General features: G+C 38.7%; 1 protein-coding gene across 1 annotated transcript in view; it reads right to left on the minus strand.

Annotated features, from left to right (window-relative positions):
- FRY (FRY microtubule binding protein) overlaps positions 1–20,446 on the minus strand; it is a 204,394-nt gene that overhangs the window by 144,270 nt on the left and 39,678 nt on the right. Inside the window, exon 2 of the mRNA XM_063126983.1 lies at positions 9,041–9,240. Within this exon, the coding sequence (XP_062983053.1) occupies positions 9,041–9,240 (200 nt within the window). The remainder of the gene's footprint in view (positions 1–9,040; positions 9,241–20,446) is intronic.

The following is a 20,446-nucleotide window of genomic DNA, read 5'->3' on the forward strand; positions in this document are numbered from 1 at the left end:
GTATGAAAACGGTATATAAAAAGCAGGAGCCACACTACTGCTTTATAGTGGTTTTGAAGCACGCTGACAACTGTTGGGGCCCATTGACACGTACCAAATACCGCTTTCATAAGTGCTGTATCCTGCTTGGTGTGGCTCCTGCTTTTTATATACCGCTTTGATATCATTTTCATAGTGCAATATCCTGCTTGGTGTAGATTAGGCCTATGGCTATGAGATCAGGATTGGGCTGTGGGCTCATGAGGTCCCTTCTGTCCCCCTTCAGCATTAACCATAGTGTGCAGGGTTCTTTCAGCACCAACACTAATGTAAACCATGGCTAGCCTTTAATCAGGTTTTCATGCTAATCCACAGATCATGGTAAAAGCTAACCACAGTTACATCTGCTCTGACTTTCATGCTTAACTACACCACTGTTAACACTAAAAGCAAGGGAGAATCCATACAGGACAGGGATAGGAGAGAGTGTATAAGCCCTTTGCCTGCTCCCAATCCTTTTAACTGCAGCTAAGAGATCAGCAAGATTATGTCTGAACCAGCCCTATGTATCAGTATTTTACAAGACAATTTCTGGAATAAATCTTATTGAATGTAAAATTAATAGAAGTTCATTATAACTATGCAAATAAGCTACCAAGATCAGGCAACTTTCAGCTACATAAGGAAGTAAGAGTTGCAACTCAAAAACCAGTAAGGTAAAATAAACTTTTCCAGGTACGCTTTTATGAATTGTAAGGATGATACACAACATAACTAGTGAAAAGGAATCAAACATGGCAGAGAGTAAGGAAACCAGCAATTATATGAATATGAGCTATCCTTTACAAATTCCTTTCACCGACAACATTCCATCACATGGTCAGTTATTCAATTTCATTGACGTTAGCCAGGGTAAAAGAGAACGACGCCAAAGAATAAACCCTTTATGAGCAAGTTTAAGTTTGTGGCTGCTAAACCAATGGGTTGTTATTACATGTGAACAGCTTCATGGGTGGAAATTTGCATATGCTAATCAAGCATGCATGTATTTAGCTCTCGTCTGCAATGTCTTCTCATAAAGTTCTGTAGAAAATGTTCATTTTCCTCAGATGTAATGTCTTTATGCAATGCTTTTATGTCATGTGTGTTTATGAAACAATAAAAAACGATTTTAATAAAAAAGGAAAATGAAATCTTCATGTTAAACCACCAACTAAGCAATCTAAAATTGCATCACCTAAACTATTTGATTTCCTTTTCAACAGAATAGTCTATATAAGTATTCTTCTATGTATACTGTGGTATAATGCAGTCAGATTAAGTACTGTATTCTCTTGTATGTACAAAGTCCCTTTTACGTTCAAATGTTCACTAAAAAGTTAAAAGACAAGATATAAAGGTAATAAACACAACTAAGCATTATGTTGTTAAATCTCAGGGGTGACCCACAGCAAGAACATTGTTAAGAAGACTTTTTTTTTTCATGCTGGCATTTGAGGTTAGGCTAGAAATCAGCTGTTATCTCCTTTGAATCCCTAGGGTAAGGTAGTCTATTAAACAAAGTAAAGAAAAATAATATATTTTAAAATTGATAGATAAATGACTGTAAGTACCATTTTAAACAGTATATTCCGAGGAAAAATGTTTCGTATTTTCACAGATTAAAATTTTACATGAAGTTCAAATTTCACTGACCAGGTATTTAAAACAGTGTTATCTCCATCTAATCCTTGGTCACCCACATATGGGAAAGCTGAGCCACAGAAATTAATGGGTTCTCAAGAAACTGCACACTGGTAGGTAGTGTGCAGGTAGATGGCCACTACTTTCTGTGTACTGTGCATGCTTTGTGAATAAATAAATAAACCTAGTCAGGCATCCTGGCCTGGAAATCTTTGGACTAAAGCAATATTCAGAAGCATTTTTGGCATCCTCTCCCAAACCACAGGAATCTGCCAGCAGTGATAAAAAAAAAGTATAGAAACAGCCAGACACCCTGGTGCAATCTACATGGAAACACATTCAGAAACATTTCTGGTTTTATCTGGATTTCATGAAATTGGCTTTGGTCCGTCACGAACACACAAAGCAAGAAAAATGGAGTATAGATGCTGCTCAGTGAATGACATAGCCTTGTTCCCTGTGCCTGTCCATGCTCCCTTGCTCAGGGAATGTTATTGGAAGCACTGGATTAAGCCCCTGTAGTTTACCCCACACCTCTATCCTCTCATTCACCATTGGGATATTGTGAAAGGTTAAAAGAACAGTACTGCACTATTGTGAATGCTACTGTGGTATTATGAATGGGAAAAGAGGCTAGATATTGTGAATGGGAAAGCAGCTACTGCGCTATCATTGTGCTAAGTGAGAAAGGAAGCCTGTGTCCAAAAGCACCCTACTGTGAATGGGGAAAAAAAGGAAATGGGGGAAAAAAGAAAGAAAAAAAGAAAGGAGTGGCCCCACCCCTTAACCAAGAATCCAGAAACACCCCTAGACATGCCCAGATTTAATACTGGGAGATGGGGCACACTGCAGCAGAAGCGTTTAAGGAAAAACAATGCACTGATATTAGTCTGCGAAAATGTCTCTTTTTCAGAGGGGAATTGTGGGGTTGCTGCGGATCGGCAACAGAATCATCTGTGAGGAATAATCCCGATAAGTTTTCCCTCAGCATTAAATCAGCCATGTGGATTGGGTCCTTTTTCCCTTAGGAGTCATAAAGGCCAAACATTCTCAAGTAGGTCAGGTCCAACAACAAAATTCTCTAGAAATTAAGAGAAGCAGAACCATCCTTATCACAATCCCACAATTCCATTCCACAATCCCAATGGAAACCACAGCATCCAATTGGCATCTACAAGAAATACACTGGGTAACAAGTCATGCAAAATACCAGAAATGGAAGCAGGCAAAGCAATTTTTAGGTTTCTAAAAGACGGTCTACTGTTTAAATTGTGGTGGTCATGATACCTTTTGTTGGGCTACTGAGGCAACTCAAAAGGTATGATGAAAGCATAAACACATCTGTATTACCTTACCTCACGTTAGTATATATGATAAATTCAGACAGTGAGCACAGCCAGAAGGACCCTAATTTTCTCATGGAGAGAAATTCATCAACAGAACTATTTATTTATGGGTTGTTGTTCAACTGCCCTCCTTCTTGATGCATAGCCCTACCTTCCACCCTTATGGCAATGATATAAGTGGCAGTGACCACAAAGAGGCATAAGGAGAAGGCAAAGGATGAAAGCGGAATTCCTGAAAATGTTTTGGGAACCAGGATTTGGATTTTACTCATGTACCACATGAGCTAATAAAACTATTAAAGGTCTGTCAAGAAAATCTTAAACTCTCATGTAGGTGACACAAAAAGGGATAAGGCAAAGCATTGATTCCCAATTTTGATATGTTCATAGTATTTAGGCTGACAAGTATTACCCAGAGGACCTTCTCTTCTGCTGCTCCCAGACTGTGGAATGGCCTGTCGGAGGAGACTCGTCAACTTAACAGTCTATTAGCATTCAAGAAAACTATAAAGACTGTTCTCTTCCAGCAGGCCTATCAAGTGGAATTTTAAGATGTTTTTAGAAGGTTTTAACAATGTATATTATGTTTTAATTCAGTTTTATGTATTTTATATTTACTGTTGTTTCCCGCCTCAGTCAAAATGGAGAGGCAGGTAAGAAATTATTATTATTATTATTATTATTATTATTATTATTATTATTATTATTATTATTATTATTGAGGCTGCATAATTTACAAAAGAAAAGGCTTCAATTGATATGCCGATTGCAACCTTAACTATATGGAGATTGCTTGGCCACCATTACCCATGCTCTGATAACCTACCATTTTAGACAACTTCAATGCACTGGGCCTTTGAAAACAGTTCGGAAACTGCAGTTGGTCCAGAATAGGGACCACAATAGGGTGCTTTGTCAGCTGCGCTGAATCCTATTCCATGTCCAGGACCAATTAAAGTGCTGGTTTTAACTTTTAAAGCCAAAACCAGCCATCCCCAACCTAGTGCTCTTCAGATGTTTTGCACAACAACTGGGGCTGATGGGAGATGAATTTCAAAACATCTGGTAGACACCATGATGGGGAAGATCCCCAAGCCCCTAAATGGCTTGGAGACCAGGATACCTGAAAGACTACCTTCTCACTGAACCTTACATTCTTTTTCAGAATCCTGTTCTGAGTGTCTATACCAAATGAAGTGAGGTAATCAAAAGGGAGAGGGCCTTTTTGGTATGGAGCAGCCTTCCCAGAGAGGTTTGTCTGATTTAAATGAGGATCTTTTTATTCACCCAGGCTTCTTAAATAACTTAAGACTTAGGCCATGGCTAGACCAGGCCTATATCCCGGGATTGTCCAGGGATCATGCCTGTACATCCAAATAACACACAGGGGATCCCAGGAGCAGGCAGGGACGACCTCTCCATTTGCCTGGGATAATCCTTATGTCTAGCTAAGGCCTTATTGTCCAGCCTGCTCACTTTAAATCCTTGTTTTAATTGCATTTAAAATTTTAATAATTTTTATGAGCTGCCCAGAGAATTTGTGTTATTGGGTAACTATATGAATATAATACATGCATACATATGTACATATTAATTTAACAAAGATATTCTGTATGAAAGTCAAAAATCCTTCTCAGCTCCAATTACTCTCACTCACGCAAAGAATGCGTTAATTAACAGAATTTTGAAATGACTAGCATTGTCAAAAAGAGGTAGGGTAATTACAGATTAATTAAGAATCACAGGAATCCTATACTCATGCTTTCTGATGGCACTGTTTGCATTAGCCCTCTCTAGACTTGTTTCTGTGATCAGTAATACCTATTTTAAAGCAAAGCCTTTTGTGCCTTGGATATGCATATCTAACACAAAAGCCTATTTAAATTTTTATACCAAGGGTTGCTCAGTCTGTAAGAACCAGTCCTTTGGCCAGAAGTACATCACACTGTTCCTTCTACCCCAACACCAATCCTAGTCTCATGTAGTTTTTTTCCTCTCATGATCAGGTGGCTCAACATAACTACATTATTTGAGCAGAGATCGTTGTTCCAACTGAATTAAATAGAAATGTTATACATACTACAATGGTTTTGAATTAATACAGCTGGAATACATGTACATGGCTATAAATCAGTTGTAAAATGTGCATGCACACTCCTAAAGACTTCCAAAGCGGCAACAAGTGTGCTATTTTCTACATTCTTCACAATGCACAATTAGGCAATATTGATCTTTATAAAATATTATTGGTGGCATCAATTAGCAATTATATCTTTTCTTGCATGGGATATACAGGATGAAATACAACGATGGATTAACTGACTCATATCAATGTATCTTCAGTTAGAATATGCTTTCCGATTCACACTTCCAGCCAAATCTCAGTAGAAAATACAGCTGAATATAAGCACTTCAGGAGCCATGGGGCTGCTCTGGGAAAACTTGATGAAATGTTCAGGATTGAGAAATGTCTCTCTCTCTCTCTCTCTCTCTCTCTCTCTCTCTCTCTGTGTGTGTGTGTGTGTGTGTGTGTGAGAGAGAGAGAGAGTGAGTGAGAGAGAGAGAGAGAGAGAGAGAGAGAGAATAGCAATCAGCAAAAAAGGATCTCTTCTTTAAATAAAGAACGGGATGTATGGAAAAAGTGCCTGCAGGCTCCCAGTCAGGTTAGAGCCTGCATTGTGTCAGGTACCATGCCTACAAATTATAACAATTATTTATTTCGCTTCAGCAGCTTAGTATCTAAGGCTGCATTCTTATATGCCCATCTTTCAGATACTGGACACGCCACATGACCACCCCATGACTGCCGGCATAATGGAAAGGCTGCACACCATTATGAATTTTGTGATCAGCCCATGAAAATCTTGGCCAGAGTTCTCTTTCAGGAACATGCCACAGGGCACAGGCTCTTCTATTGTACCATATGCATTCTGTGCCTGGTGCTGTGACACAAACTCACAGAACAAAATCTGTGAGACTTTAGCCTTCAAAAATACAGAAAAATACATGGTGCAGGATAGATGGTTTTCTTTGTCCCCATGATATGTTTTAATCAGAACTTCAGCTGGGATCTGGAACCAGATACTTATCAAGCTGAGGGCCAAACTGGATGCATTCTTAAATAAGTTAATTTATTGGGAGGGAAGTTTCCATTGGCACCAATAGAAGCTTTCTTCCCTTCTCTAATAGTAACTTGTGGCAGGTGGGAATTCAACACAACTGCAGTGGGAGAAAGGGTTAAAAGCTCATCCTATGTGCTGTAGTCCCCATCCAGAATGCCCCCACAGTTGTGTTGTTGTTGATGATGATGAAGAAGAAGAAGAAGAAGAAAAAGAAGTAGGACTAAGACAGATAGCCCGGGTTTGTACACAACACTAAGCTATGATGTAGTTTGTTGAAAACTGGCTTGTGCCTGAACTCATCGGTGCAAACAAACCACGATTTGTTAGCAAGCTATAAGCCACAAATAGAAGCCATTATTTGTTGTTGCTTTTTGAAGTCTGGCTTGTTCAAAACATGGCTTGTTGTGAACCCAGAACTGTGGCTTATCCCTGATTTGTTTGTGCTATTGACTGCTCTGAAACAGAGGTGCCTGGCAAACGCAGCCTGAAAATGAATCTGTTCTGAAGGTTGGCAAAATGGGTGGAAGAGACACAAATCATAAATAGGAAAAACAAGCCAGAGTGTCAGAGCCCAGTCCCAGTGCAGCAGTGGACTCTATAGTGCATAGTCGGAAATCTTCTCCATAAGTCCCTGCCAAAGGAAGTGAGGCAGATGACTCTCAGAAGGCCTTCTCTGCTGTGGAATGAGCTCCCTAGAGAAGTTCACCTGGCTCCTACAGTATGTTATATTCTTTTCGACGCCAGGCGAAGACCTTTTTATTTTCCCAGTATTTTAACAGTTTATCGTCTTAGTCCTTTAACTTTGCTATTTTAAAACTGTTTCGACTTACTATTGTCTGAGCCTCTTGAAGCACTCTGCACATGGACTCTCCATCCAATTTGGACCCTTGTCTTTTTGAACTTTGTACTGAATTCTTGCTTGCTATGGATTATGCATCTGGGGAAACATGGGAAGTTGCCTTCTGCCAAGTCAGACCACCGGCCCACCTAGCTCAATACTGTCTACCCATTTACTGGCAAGCACTTCTGTAGAGTTTCAGACTGAGTCTTTCCCAGCCCTAACAAGAGCTGGGGATTGAACCTGGGACCTTTTTCATGAAAATCATGAGCTTTACCACTGAGCCACAGCCCTTCCTTTGGAAACAGATGAAGTTAATAAAAGCGATGAGCGAGATCTTGGCAAGGAATTATGGGGCTCCTTTATTGAATGTTTCAGGGAAGACAGAACTTTTAGCTCTCTCTCCCTTCTCCCTGCAATTTTATTTTCTTAGGGTAAAATCCATGTTTAGACAAAAAAGGTCCTACAACTCCCAGCATACCCCAGCCATGCTGAGTGGGAAATGGTGGGAGTTGAAGGACCTTTTCTGTCTAAACATGCATAGGATTGTGTCCTTAGCCTCCAATCTTAAACTCACTTAGTAGGGAGAAAGCCCCACTGAATTTAGTAGGATTTTCTTCCAAGTAGACATGCATAGGATTGCACTGCACATGTCTCCCACAAAATACCTTGATGAAAGATTTTGTTGATGATACCTCAGTTTATATAACCAGGCACATGAAGTTGGGTTTAGAAGGTAAAGAATGCTGCAATGGTGCACTGTTATAAAACTTCCTTCTTGTTATAGTAATGAAATTTTAAACTGCACTTCAGGTCATGGTTAGCTGATCCATGCATGCAGCTACTTCACAGGGGTTGCACTGAATCTGTCTCCATCACCTCTACTCTTAAAACCGCTGCTGAATTATAACTAACTTTACATTTACACAATAGGTTACTTCATCCCTAAAGAGGCTGCTTCAAGCGTTGCCAACTTCATTTTCTTCCCCCGCCATACTATGTACCACCTACATATATTTTCCTTTTAGCATTATTTTTCTCATGCAAAGGAAGGCAGGAGACTACATAAGAACAGTCCTAACATGGCAACCATAATGGCTAAGTAAATAAAAATGCCTATCTGAAGTATCACCTGCTCCCATGCAAACCAGCCTGCTTCTTAAGATCCTCGAAGAGGACTTGCTCTGGTTGCCTCTAGTTTCTAAAGTTACTGGCTACTGGATAAAGGACCTTTTCTGTAGAAGTGTCTCACCTGACAAACCTCCTCACTTTATCTATTCACCTAGATTTTGTAGCACACCGCTAAATTGTATTTAGTAGCTTTGGTTCATTGAATTTTGCTACTACTGTATATTGGTCCTTATGTCCTTTATTTTGCTGAACTGTATTACTGATAAGCTACAATTATATTTTTAAATAACTGTGAAAGTTGTCTTGGGGACTATGATCAAAAGGCAGGATTAAATACGGACATACATATATTCACACAATTGTACAATGTAAAGAAACAATTCAAACATAACTTCAGGTGGTGTGTACTTCAGTTCCCAAATATTTGTGATATTTATGCAAAATATTAACTGTTGGTTCAATCAGCTTTACTCATGTCAAAAAATGCAGTTTAATGCAATTAACCTCTTAATGAACTGTATTGCTATATATTATATTTATATTCCACCTGACCTCTGGGGACCTCTAGGCAATGTATGTATGTTTCCCAGGCAGTCTCCCATTTGGACAGTGACCAGATACTGCTTAGTTTCAGCAAAGCTGATACTTTACATGTATTTGAACCACATTCTAGATTTCAGTTTTTCAGTTTTATAAGATGGCAACTATTCTCTTGGATCAAATAAAACAACAACAACAACAACAACAACAACAACAACATATTTATTTGTTACCCGCCTCTCCCTCTGGATCGAGGTGGGGTACAACAAAAATGCAAACACCACAAAATACATATGCATAATACATAAAATACATTTGCAAATAAATCTTGCAAAACTATTAAAAATGAATTACACTAGGTTTAGTCAACATGCAAAAGTTTTAATTTCTCTATGACTTACCAGAGGTTCTGCCATGATAATGCTGATCTTGCGTTCAGCCTGGGTGGTAAAGTTAACAAATAAGCTTTTCAAGACATATTCCCCAGGTTTACTGTCCGGATCAACATTGATGGGCAGCATGGTTGGAGGACCTTTTTCCCTTTGCGTGCCAGAAACTGATGGGACTGGTGGCTTGATGTATCCGTTACCCACTGGAGATGCTGAAAAATAAAAGAAGCAATATATCCTAAATATGACAGAACTCAGATTATACAGTATGCTGTATACAGTATAACCTCACCCATGGAGCTTGGGATATATAGGATACTGGGATGTAAAGCCAATGGTAGCTTTTCTCCTATTTGTTTTTATTGTACTGCTAATCAAGGTGGTTTACAAAATTTCAGGTTGTCAGGCTCTAAGCTGTCTAGAGCTTTAAAGGTTAAAAGCCCAGAAAACAACTAGCAACCAGTGTAGATCTTTCAGTATTGGGGTGATGCTATCATGATGCCATGCACCAATTAGCAACCTAAGTTGCTGCATTTTACATCAACTGAAGCTTTCGGGCACTCTTCAAAGGTAGCCGTACATAGAGTACATTGTAATAATCTAACCATAGAATAGTAGAGTTGGAAGGGGCCTATAAGGCCATTGGGTCCAAACCCCTGCTCAGTGCAGGGATCCACCTTAAAGCATCCCTGACAGATGGTTGTCCAGCTGGCTCTTTAAGGCCTCTAGTGTGGGAGAGCCCACGACTTCCCTAGGTAATTGGTTCCACTGTTGTGCTGCTCTAACAGTCAGGATGTCTTTCTTGATGTCCAGCCGGAATCTGGCTTCCTGTAACTTGAGCCCATTATTCCGTGTCCTGCATTCTGGGATGATCAAGAAGAGTTCCTGAGCAAGGCATCCATAACTGTTGCCAGATCAGATAACTGCCACATCAGAAGGGGGCAGGAGACTTCTACCTTAGGAGGGCTGGCTTAAACTTCTTCACATGCTGCATTCTGAAGGACATCCCTCTCCCCTGCCCCACCCAAGAAGACCCTGGTTGGCACCAGTATGCAATTTCAGAACAACCACATGGATGAGTTCTCATGGGAAGGGAAGGCCACTGATGAGAGAATCTAGAAAACCTCACACTAGGCCTGAATTTCTAGATACAATCTTACATGTTAGGGTAGAATAATTTTCTTACTGCTTTTAAGGATGCAATCTAAACAGAAAATACTGGGCAGTACACATACAGAACCCTCATAACAATGCCCACTTTTCTAGCTATTACTGGATTTTGATAACAGCCGATATTAATCAGGAGCTGATTGGGTTGGACCAAAAATCCTTTCCTTAAACCAAATGCAAATTATATAGCAGGAAAAAATATATAGGAAAGTAGAGCACATAAGACTGGAGTTTGAAGAGCAAGCACTACTGAACTTGATCACACTGAATTTCTCTAAAGAATGTCTTCCATTTGGTCCAAAATACTCTGGAACTCTTCCTTTTGTGGAATACAACACCTCTTTTGCTTAACAAGCCTTCCTCAACCTGGGGCGCTCCAGATGTGTTGGACTGCATCTCCCAGAATGCCCCAGCCAGAGCTGGCTGCGGCATTCTGGGAGTTGTAGTCCAACACATCTGGAGCGCCCCAGGTTGAGGAAGGCTGGTTAACCCATTGCTTTTTGGCACCCTTTGTGGGGCTTCCCATTTTGTTGAATTTTCTTTGAGATCAGCACAATAAATCAACATCAATTGAATATGGAACATTTCCGGCTAATATTTCTCCAACTATCAAGACATCTAGGTACTTGCAGGCTACCCCACACTTCAGGCAAAAATAATTGCTGTCCAACATTAAAAGACGAAGTATGCTCCCACTGCAAATGTAGGGAACAGATAGATCTCTCAAAAATTTCACTCTATTCAACAGCAGTCTAGGAGCCCTGGATGTTTTCCAACATCAGCTGGGGCACAGACAATCAGACGTTTTCCCAGCATAAGGAGTTTTATTTATATGCATAAGCATACCAAAAGGATGAACAGGGTAGTTGACCCTAATTTCCTAGTCAAACCTTGTTTCCAGGAAATATTTGCACATAGAGAACACCTCAGACTAGCTTCCAAGAGTAAATTGAGGAAACTATGGAAACATACAGCCAAGGTGTCTACCTATTAACTAATTAAATACAAATCCAGAAGATTTCTCTAATATAGGCATATTTCTGTATTTCAGTCAATCTAGGAAATCATGTGGATGTAACAGGTGGGTCAGAACTACTTTGTCATTAGCAGTGGCAGAGTACAGCTCATGCAAAGATTCCAAAGCTGCAATCCTATACATACTAACCTGGAAGTAAGTCCCACTTAACTCAATGGCACTTACTTCTGAGTAGACATTTATAGGATTGCACTGTAAATGGCACAAAGTGCAATGCAAAGTGAAAGAGCTGAGTGGGAATGAGATTAGGCATGATCAAAACAAATTTAAAAATTGGTTTCTGTGTTAATTCATATTTTGTTGCTGTAATTATATCTTAGGAATTCACATCCTATCTTCTCTTAGACTTTTCCAAACCTACAATCTTCAAAAAATTTGCCTAGATACACAAGATTATTTTTTTAAAAAAAAAAAAAGTCACAGTAACAAAATCTGTTGAAAATTCAATTGATGTTCCTATACAATACACTTTATTCTCCTATGATTTCATTCTGAAAGGTAGAAAAAACTACAAAAATATTTCTGGCATTATTAAATTGTAAACTACACTCAGCATTTCAATATATTTCTATTCAATGCACACATTCCTTAATTTCCCATCATCTAAACATGAGTCTTTGTTAAAGATGCCCCACAAATAACAAAGATCCAAATGCCTTTCACTTTCATCCAAATATTTCACTTGAACTAGGCTAAAGCAGTATAATCTAAAATGGAAATGAATTATAGGCACATTCATCTGCAGTTGCATCGTAAGCTACCCACACACACACACACACACACACACACACACAAAAGGAAGATGTATTAATAAATAGGTTTCTTGGCTTGTAATTCTTTGAAACTCTTTGCTATTAAATGAAACCATTTTAATTAATATACATTTAGATCTTGTATTATACTGCTGTGTTTTGTATGATATTGTAGAAGTAAATACAGTAGTTTATGTACTACACATGCACTACAAAGATGGAAAATAGAAATCATATCACCTTCAGAGCATTTCAGATACATGGTAAACTAAAGATATCACTTAAACTAAAAAACCAGATAAACTAAGAGAAAAATCTTACACGCACACCCAAATTTTTCCTGCCCCAGCAAGTAAATGTTAATCCAACAGTAGGTTGTGATTTGCTTGTTTCTTCTCATTAAATAAAAGCTGTGGTCCTTAAAGTTTTGAATGCAGTAAACACTAATGCAACCATTTAAAATACAGACTTGTGGAGTTTCTTTTTACCTACCAAGTCCTTTTATTAAGCTGATCACACGGGATCTTCTCCAACAAGCTAGTGAAATCTCCATGAGACTGAAAATACCTGAAGAGTTCCAACCTTTAAAATAGTTTTGTTTCTAAAACTGAGGAAAAAATGGCTTGCTTCATGATCCTGATTTGGTCTTTGCGCTATAGAGTTTTCATTTCCCCAAATCCAAAGCCGGGGCTTTGGGGTTTAAAATGCTGATGATCTGAGCTAGAGCAGGTTTCCAGATCGGAACACGCTTCCCATAACCAAAGGGGCAATTTTTAGCTTCAGTATACGATGATGACCTACAACTTGCAGAGTGGCTGCCAGTCTATATTTATCCACAAGCACATACTATACTGACAGATTAGCAAAACTACTTCAAGCACTCCAAGAACATGAGACTTGCTTGTTTAGTTCAGCATAAACAACACTTGCATACCAACAACATGCATTATCACACAGTCTAGGCTGAAGGTAGCTATTCTCTCCTAAATACTAAATACAGAGATAACAGGGAATGAATGATAAAGCCTTTGTTTTAGAACTTAGGGCCCTTGGTCACAAGTATAAACAGTGTGAATTCCTTGAGACCAAACTGGCATGGTATACTTTTTTCTATGTCAGTAGAAGTGTAAACCACACATCCTCAAGGGAAGTTACACAGTGTACATGGGCTAAAATAACTCCAGGGCTGCACACTTCCTTGAAAGTAAGTCCCATTGAACACTATAGAACTTACTTCTGCATGTGCAGTATTGGATTGCACAAAGAGTATTTAAAATTATTTCAAAAGCCGTATGACATTATGAACTTCCTTGATCAAAACATTAAATGGTTTCGTCAGAGGAGGTATGATTGTCACTAGGCTGCCTTTGAAAGCTGTTCAAAAACTTCAGCTGGTCAAGGATGCTGTGGCTAGACTTTTGAACAGAGTCAGTTATAGAGAGCATATTAGAATGAATCCCTTGTTATAACAGCTTCACTGCCTTTTGGGCCAGATCTACACCTTCTGTCAAAGATCTACGGCTTGTTGCAGTGGTTTAGATAATGTAGATCTACACCTTGTTGCAGTGGTTTAGATAATGTAGAATACAAAGCAAGAAATAACATTATGAAAGTGGTATATGGAATGTGCCCCAACAGCTAACAGTGCACTTCAATACCGCCATAAAGCAGTAGTGTAAACCTAGCCCTGGTCTGTTTCTGGCCACAATTCAAAGTGCTAGTTACGACCTATTAAAACCCATATGGCTTCTACACCCAGGCTTTGGAACTTCCTGCTTAGGGAGGCTAGGTTGAATCCCTCTCTGCTGTCTTTCCACTAGCAGGCAAAAGCATTTTTATTCGAGGAGCCTTTGGTGTGTAAGCTGGTCTGTTGGGTTGGGTGCTGTTTTTATTCCTTGATCAAAATGATTAAAACACTTATTTTAAATGTTGTCTTTTATGTTGTTAGCTGCCTCAAGTGCCATTTTCTGGTAGAAAGCTGAGGTATAGAAAAATAAATAAATAATGCAATTATCAAATTGTTATTCTTCATAATAAAATAATGATGATAATAATAATGATAATGATAATAATAATAATAATAATAATAATAATAATAATATTTTTTAAAGTAAGAGATTCATTCTCTTCTGGTCCCATTAAGTTTGTGAATGAAAAAATTAATAATTTGAAAAGGCGTAACAAACATTGCTTTTTCACATCTACTTTATTTTCCAGGTTTGCACCCTCTGTTTTATTAGTGCGGCAAGTGCTGGTCCCTTTCACGATTGTCACTATACCAGGCGACTCGCTTTTCACTTGTTTGCTCTCCCATTTTTGCGCCCGCCTCACCCCACCCTTTCTCCTTCCCCCTCCACTTTATTGGTTCTTGTTGGGTGATGGACGTGGGAGCCTCTCCCCACTTGCTCTGGCTTTGTTTTCTTCCAGCTACAGTTTAACCCCTCTTTCCATATAGGGGGGAAGAGAACTGAAATCTATCTATCTTCCTCCCTGCCGGATTTGGGAGAGGAAAACTAATAGCAAATGTAGACGGGACAGAGTGCACCAAAAGAGAGTAAGGTGGTTCTGCTTGTTTGGAAAGATGCAGCCAACAGTTTAACGTTTGAGGGACTTGTCCCTTTGCTCAATCTTGTGCATTAAAATGGAGACCATTAGGGGAACCTTACAAAAACCAAAACAGAATAAAATGGAGAGGCGTCCCATCTTTGCCCCGGGGTAAAACTTCGGGTGTTTTTGGAAGTGGCAAGCAAAATACTCAGGCAATCCAATGGATTTTCTCGGCGGAGAGTGGGCGCTGGCGTTTCTGGCCACTTGTTCAGTTCAGCTCTTTACATCCTTGGTGAGGAAGAACGCTCTACACATTTGAAAACTTGGGGGAGAACCAACAAGGCCAGGCAGAGGGTCAGCACTGTTCCCAGCACTTGTTTGGGGAAATTTTTCTAAATAAACTCCTTTTAGCACAGTTAGATTTAAAGGGGTGGGGATGGATGGGAATGGGAGGAGGAGGGGGGATACAGCTCTGTTGCCCTTCCTAAACAGTTTCCCCACCTTCATCCCCATACAGATTGTAGATCAAACCACACATTGTGCGGTCCAAAGTCTGCCGAGAAGGAAAAATCACCCAAAGGCCGTGTGTGTGTGTGTGTGTGTGTGTGTGTGTTTTCAGTTTCAGACTCAGCTTTTTCTGTGAAATGGGTGTTTTATGACTGGGCCACCTTCCACAGCAGCCATTTTGTAAATGTGCATCCTCCCATGGCAGCCATTTTGTGACAGCACCCATTATATTTTTTCAACATATCAAATGTGCCCACACATTCAGAATGTGTAAGTTGAACGAAGAAACTAAAGGAGTTAGTAGGGCAAAGATCCAGAAGAGCTTTCATTCCCAAAAGCTATTTTACATCTTGTGCTAGCATAAGGAAAGTCAAACTAAATCTAAAGATGTTCTTCCACTTTGTAAGAAATTGTAAAACTTCTTGTACAAGCAGAAGCAGATGAATCTACCTACCATACCAGCATTAATCATTGTTCAACACCTTTGGAAACATTGCAGAATAGTGCTAGTTGCTATTTCCCCTCTATTCATAGTTTCCCTGCCCCCTCCAACCTTATACCAGTTATTTAGAATAATGCTTTTTCCTACTTTTATTCTTCTTGGTATTCTTTTTTAGACGTGTAATGGTGAAAAGCATAATTCATCTACTTAGCTCTTTGTAGATGAACAGCAAAAATCCTGGAACCACTATTACAAATGTTTAGTAACAAAACACAGATTTTGGCCACAATCCAATGCAAAGATGAATGCACTGAAGTCTCTTAAAAATGGCTAGCTGTCTGCTGGATTTTTGGCCTTTGCCACAACACGTTCCACCGATCGGAGTGAAATGCGAAAACCCTATAATCAGTTGCAACATTCCCCCAAAACAAATCAGCATGTAAACACATGAAATTCTTTACATTGCTATAGACACACTCAGTATACCTTGCACGAAGCCTGGTCAACAAGCAACTCTGAATGAAGTTCGCAAGAAGATTCAAGAACACCCTGTACTCTGGCGCATCCCAAGGATAATCAACTGATATGTTAGTAATCTGAGCAGGCACAACAGGAATTGCCATGGGAAAAGCAAACATCTTGGCTTTTAGATTTATCAAATATTAATTTATATGGCTAAAAATAACTGAAAATCACCAAACTGAAGCTTAGGAGACAGCTGGTGTGAAGGGATTCTTGCTAACTAATATCAGTTAAGAACCTGGCTCTATTTTTAAGGGAGGATGATGCAATCATAGAGGCAGAAGGCTTATAACGATAATGCAAATGAGCTTCCTATCCCAGAAAGAAAACAGCATTCTTCCCAGTAACCAGATATATGTATGCTTAGCCCTTTCAGTCACTACTTTTTTTTTAACAATGATTACATTTATATTCTGAAAGTTTCGTTTTAGAGGAATATTTATTTTTCAGTAACTAAACTGGGCTGTTTTTACTTGGCAGTATTACAACATAGTAGCAGTGTTAATAATTCAATGCCATGAAACAATTTACAATGCCATGAAACTAAGAGGATTAGAAAAATATATACAAAAATTATTACCAAAAGTCATTACTGACTAGGCAGGGAATGATACCTTATTGTCAGAGTATTCTTAATCTCAGAGTCTCAAAAGTCAATGTCAAGAAATGGATCACTCCACATGCCTTGCATCTTCTTGTTTATTCCTTCTTTGGATCTGGAACTGGTCAGAGACAATCAACCTGGCTTGATTAAGCCATTTACCCAATCTGATGTTGCAGTTCTTACATGCTTATTGGATAGCAAGGCAAAATGCATTGAATTGTGCCATCATTATCCACGTTTGATTGATTGATTTACTGCATTTGAATAACGCCATCTCTGAAAACTTGCTGGACTCAATCCAGTTGTGATTAATCCAAATGAAATTAATGGGATTTAGTTAGTCAAAACTAACTTGTCAAATTGATTTCAAGCAAGGATCAGGACTATTTAATATGGGTGATTCACCTTGTTAAAAGAAGAAAAAGATGATTCTGCCAAGGCCTCAGGCTAAATCAGACATTACTTTTAAATCCATATTTAACGACTACATATTTTTAACTTTTATTCTAGAGTAGGCAAAGGGCCCCCAATCCAGATCTTAAAAGCCCCCCTGCTAGTTTCCTGATCTAGGTGAGGCCCCTGTTCCAATTCTAAGGCAAAAATGAAAAAAAGATGTAATTGGTTGATAGGGATTTAAAGTAATGTCTGTTTTGGCCCTTATCTAGCTAATCTTTGGCATGATGAAGGAGTGCTTCTCACTTCTAAGAGGGTAATGTGAATAATACATTGAAAAACCAATGAAGAGGAGTGAGTAAGAAAGGAAGAAAAAAAATCCTTACCATTCTACAGACTTCCTTCAATGCCTGTAATTTTATAAAATTAGTTCAAAAGCTTAGAATAAAACAGAGTATAAGCTAATCAAATGTCATTTCCATAGATTGCCAAGAGTGGTAATTTAACTGTCATGATAAAGGTTCTTTTTAAAATACCTTTAAATGCATCTTTTTGCTTTCTGTAATATATCTTTTAAATAATCATGTAAAAGCTATGCAAGATTGTATTTATTTTAAAATGCTCTCATTTTTTCTAAGTTTTCAACAAAAGGAGATGTAAAACAAGTTTCTACAAATAAAAGAGCACAAAAATGAACATGATAACATACTTTGTAAAACAGAAGGGGGAAAGGCCTAAAACTTGGTGTTCAAAGGTTGAGGAGAAAGCTTTTCGTCTAAAATTATGTAAGTTGTGGGCCTACCCTCCATTAGTTAGGCAGTTCCATAATAAATGCCTCACCAAGCACCTCAAAATCTAACCAGGAAAAAGCAGCACGGACTCAGCAGCTAATCATATGAAGAAGAAACTGCCTTCTATCAAGTCAGCCAACACTGTTTACTGACTGATAGTGCTGCTTGGAAGCAAAGGTCTTTCCCAGGCCTACCTAAGAGCTTTGTAAACTAAATATTCCAGATAAATGAAAACTGAAATCTTCTGTATACAAAACTGCCACAAAACTATAGGTCGTCATTGACTTTAAACCACAAATAGATTCATAGGAGAGGGAACTTATCAGCAAATATTAGTAACCTTTTATAGTCATGAAGTAGTAGAGTAGGTACACATTAGTCTTGCGAGTCACAAGCTATTTTACAATATATTATTATTATTATTATTATTATTATTATTATTATTATTATTATTATCCCATCTTTTCCTCCAACGAACTCAAGGCAGCTTACATGGTCCTCCTCCTCTCCATTTTATCCTCACAACAACCCTGCAAGGTAGATAAGGATGAAAGTCAGTGATTGGCCCATAGTCACCCAGTGATCTTCATGGCCGAGTGGGAATAGAACTCAGCTCTCTCTACACCATACTGGCTTACATTCTCATACGAGCCAGCCTTCAATTCTCAAGTTGTCCCACCTGACTCGTTGACCCAGTTTGCATGTCATGATAAGCCAGTGTTTTGGGGCAACCCTGGCTTATCATTTACAAATAGCATGCTGCCCGATCACTCCTGTGGTGGCAGAGAAACACAGGAGGTCCTGGCTAGAGGTCCTGGCTCACATATCATAGTAAACTAACCACAGATGGAAGATCTGTGTGGAATCTTGGCTTATCATGACATGTGAACACTCCTGCTGGATTTGTGCTTGATTCAGAGCTACTACATGCATAAGAATTTCCTTTCCCACTGAGTCCCAGCCATATTGAAACCTGGGATAATGTGCATTTCAGACAAAGGCCACTACTTTTCAATGCTGTCTTGAAGGAAGAGAAGGGGAAACCCCAGCTTAGTTTTTGTACAAGTACTTACATGCTTTTTGCCTAGTTTTTATAACTAGCAGCACTAGTTATAAAAACACAAAGACCCCCTATGCATTATGGAGGCCTATACCTTTCTGACCAGATCATACCCTATTATACCTGATTTCTCACTAAGTACATAGACATGCTGAACTTCCTTCTAATACCAAAACTTTTGTACCAATTTTCACCTCTTTAATGGTTGACCTACATGTAAAATGGATCTTACAATATTGCTACTGAGCAGTTAGTGTTTACATCCTAAATGATTTAGCATTCTGGTTCTCCACGTCTGTGTGACACTAAAAAGATGTGCAACAGGTATCTAAAATATGAGCCATGATTTGTATACTTTGAAATTAAAATTTCCCAGATTCTTTTATGGTAGATCTCATGAACCCACAGAAATTACTGACATTTGACATTTACAACATTACTATATCTTGTAAACTTGGGGGGAGGGGTAGTATATGTTTCTTTCATTGAATTTTGGAAATATGCAGTATAAAAATAAGATAAGACACCCATTCCCTGTAAAACTAACCCTGTATCTCAAAATACTCCCCAACATTTAAACATTCAATAGTATTTGACCACGGCTTGTTTTTATGGGTAAGAGGCATAAGGCAGGATTTTAATGGACCCTCCCTTGAGTGGTGAGAGGCATATTCTTCACACAGAGACACTATCGGATACCAAAGCAAGGGCCTCAATCTAGCTTTGAGTGGGAATCTACTGTATAGTCAGCAGCTTTATGGTTAATCCAGCCCTATCAAGTAAGATTATAAAATGCAAACCTGCTTCACTGTATTGCTCAACTTGTGTTAAGTAGAAAACCACAAGTAGTTTAGTCTACTATTTATAACACTTAAGGAATTGTTATTAATAAACCTTTTATGCAATAGCAGGAGTGTTTGTTTGTTTTTTGATGTAATGTTTGCATGCTAAATTCCTGCACAAGTAATACTTTAGGTAATCACATATGCTATTTATAGTTGATAGCAGAAGCTCATCACATTTAGGGCATGACATAATATGGGGAATATTTCCTTTCACTTGCAGAATTACTCTTATGACTTGAACTGAACATAAGCATTTTCCTCTTCTGGATTTTAGATAACAAAGTCATGTTTTATTTTTTAATGCTGACCCTTAGGCAGATTCTTTCTATCAGAGTCCCGATTTCATATCCAACATCTCATGAACTGTCTCCAGACCCAAACACCTTAAAAGCATATTACAAGTAATTAAAGTTCCATTTCTAGAGAATTGATGGTAAATTGCAAATTTGTACCAGACACTTTTTCTAATTCAATTAGAATCAGGAAAATATTTTGTACCTGAATAAAGATTTTGATGCCACATTCCTCTTAACATAAAAACTGCCCAACTAAATCTCCTACCCTAGTTATGTTTTCACCAGTTGCCAACCATAATATCTCCAAGGCATTCACAATAAAAAAATACAGACAACAGACTTCCACTACTGTCTGCCCCCAATATCTGGTATTCAGAGGTACACTGCCTCTGACGTAGAGATTCCAGTTAGCTACAATGCCAATATTTAATTTTTTTATTCAATCAATCAATC

Source organism: Elgaria multicarinata, chromosome 5, assembly GCF_023053635.1.
Source record: "Elgaria multicarinata webbii isolate HBS135686 ecotype San Diego chromosome 5, rElgMul1.1.pri, whole genome shotgun sequence".
NCBI lineage: Eukaryota > Metazoa > Chordata > Lepidosauria > Squamata > Anguidae > Elgaria > Elgaria multicarinata.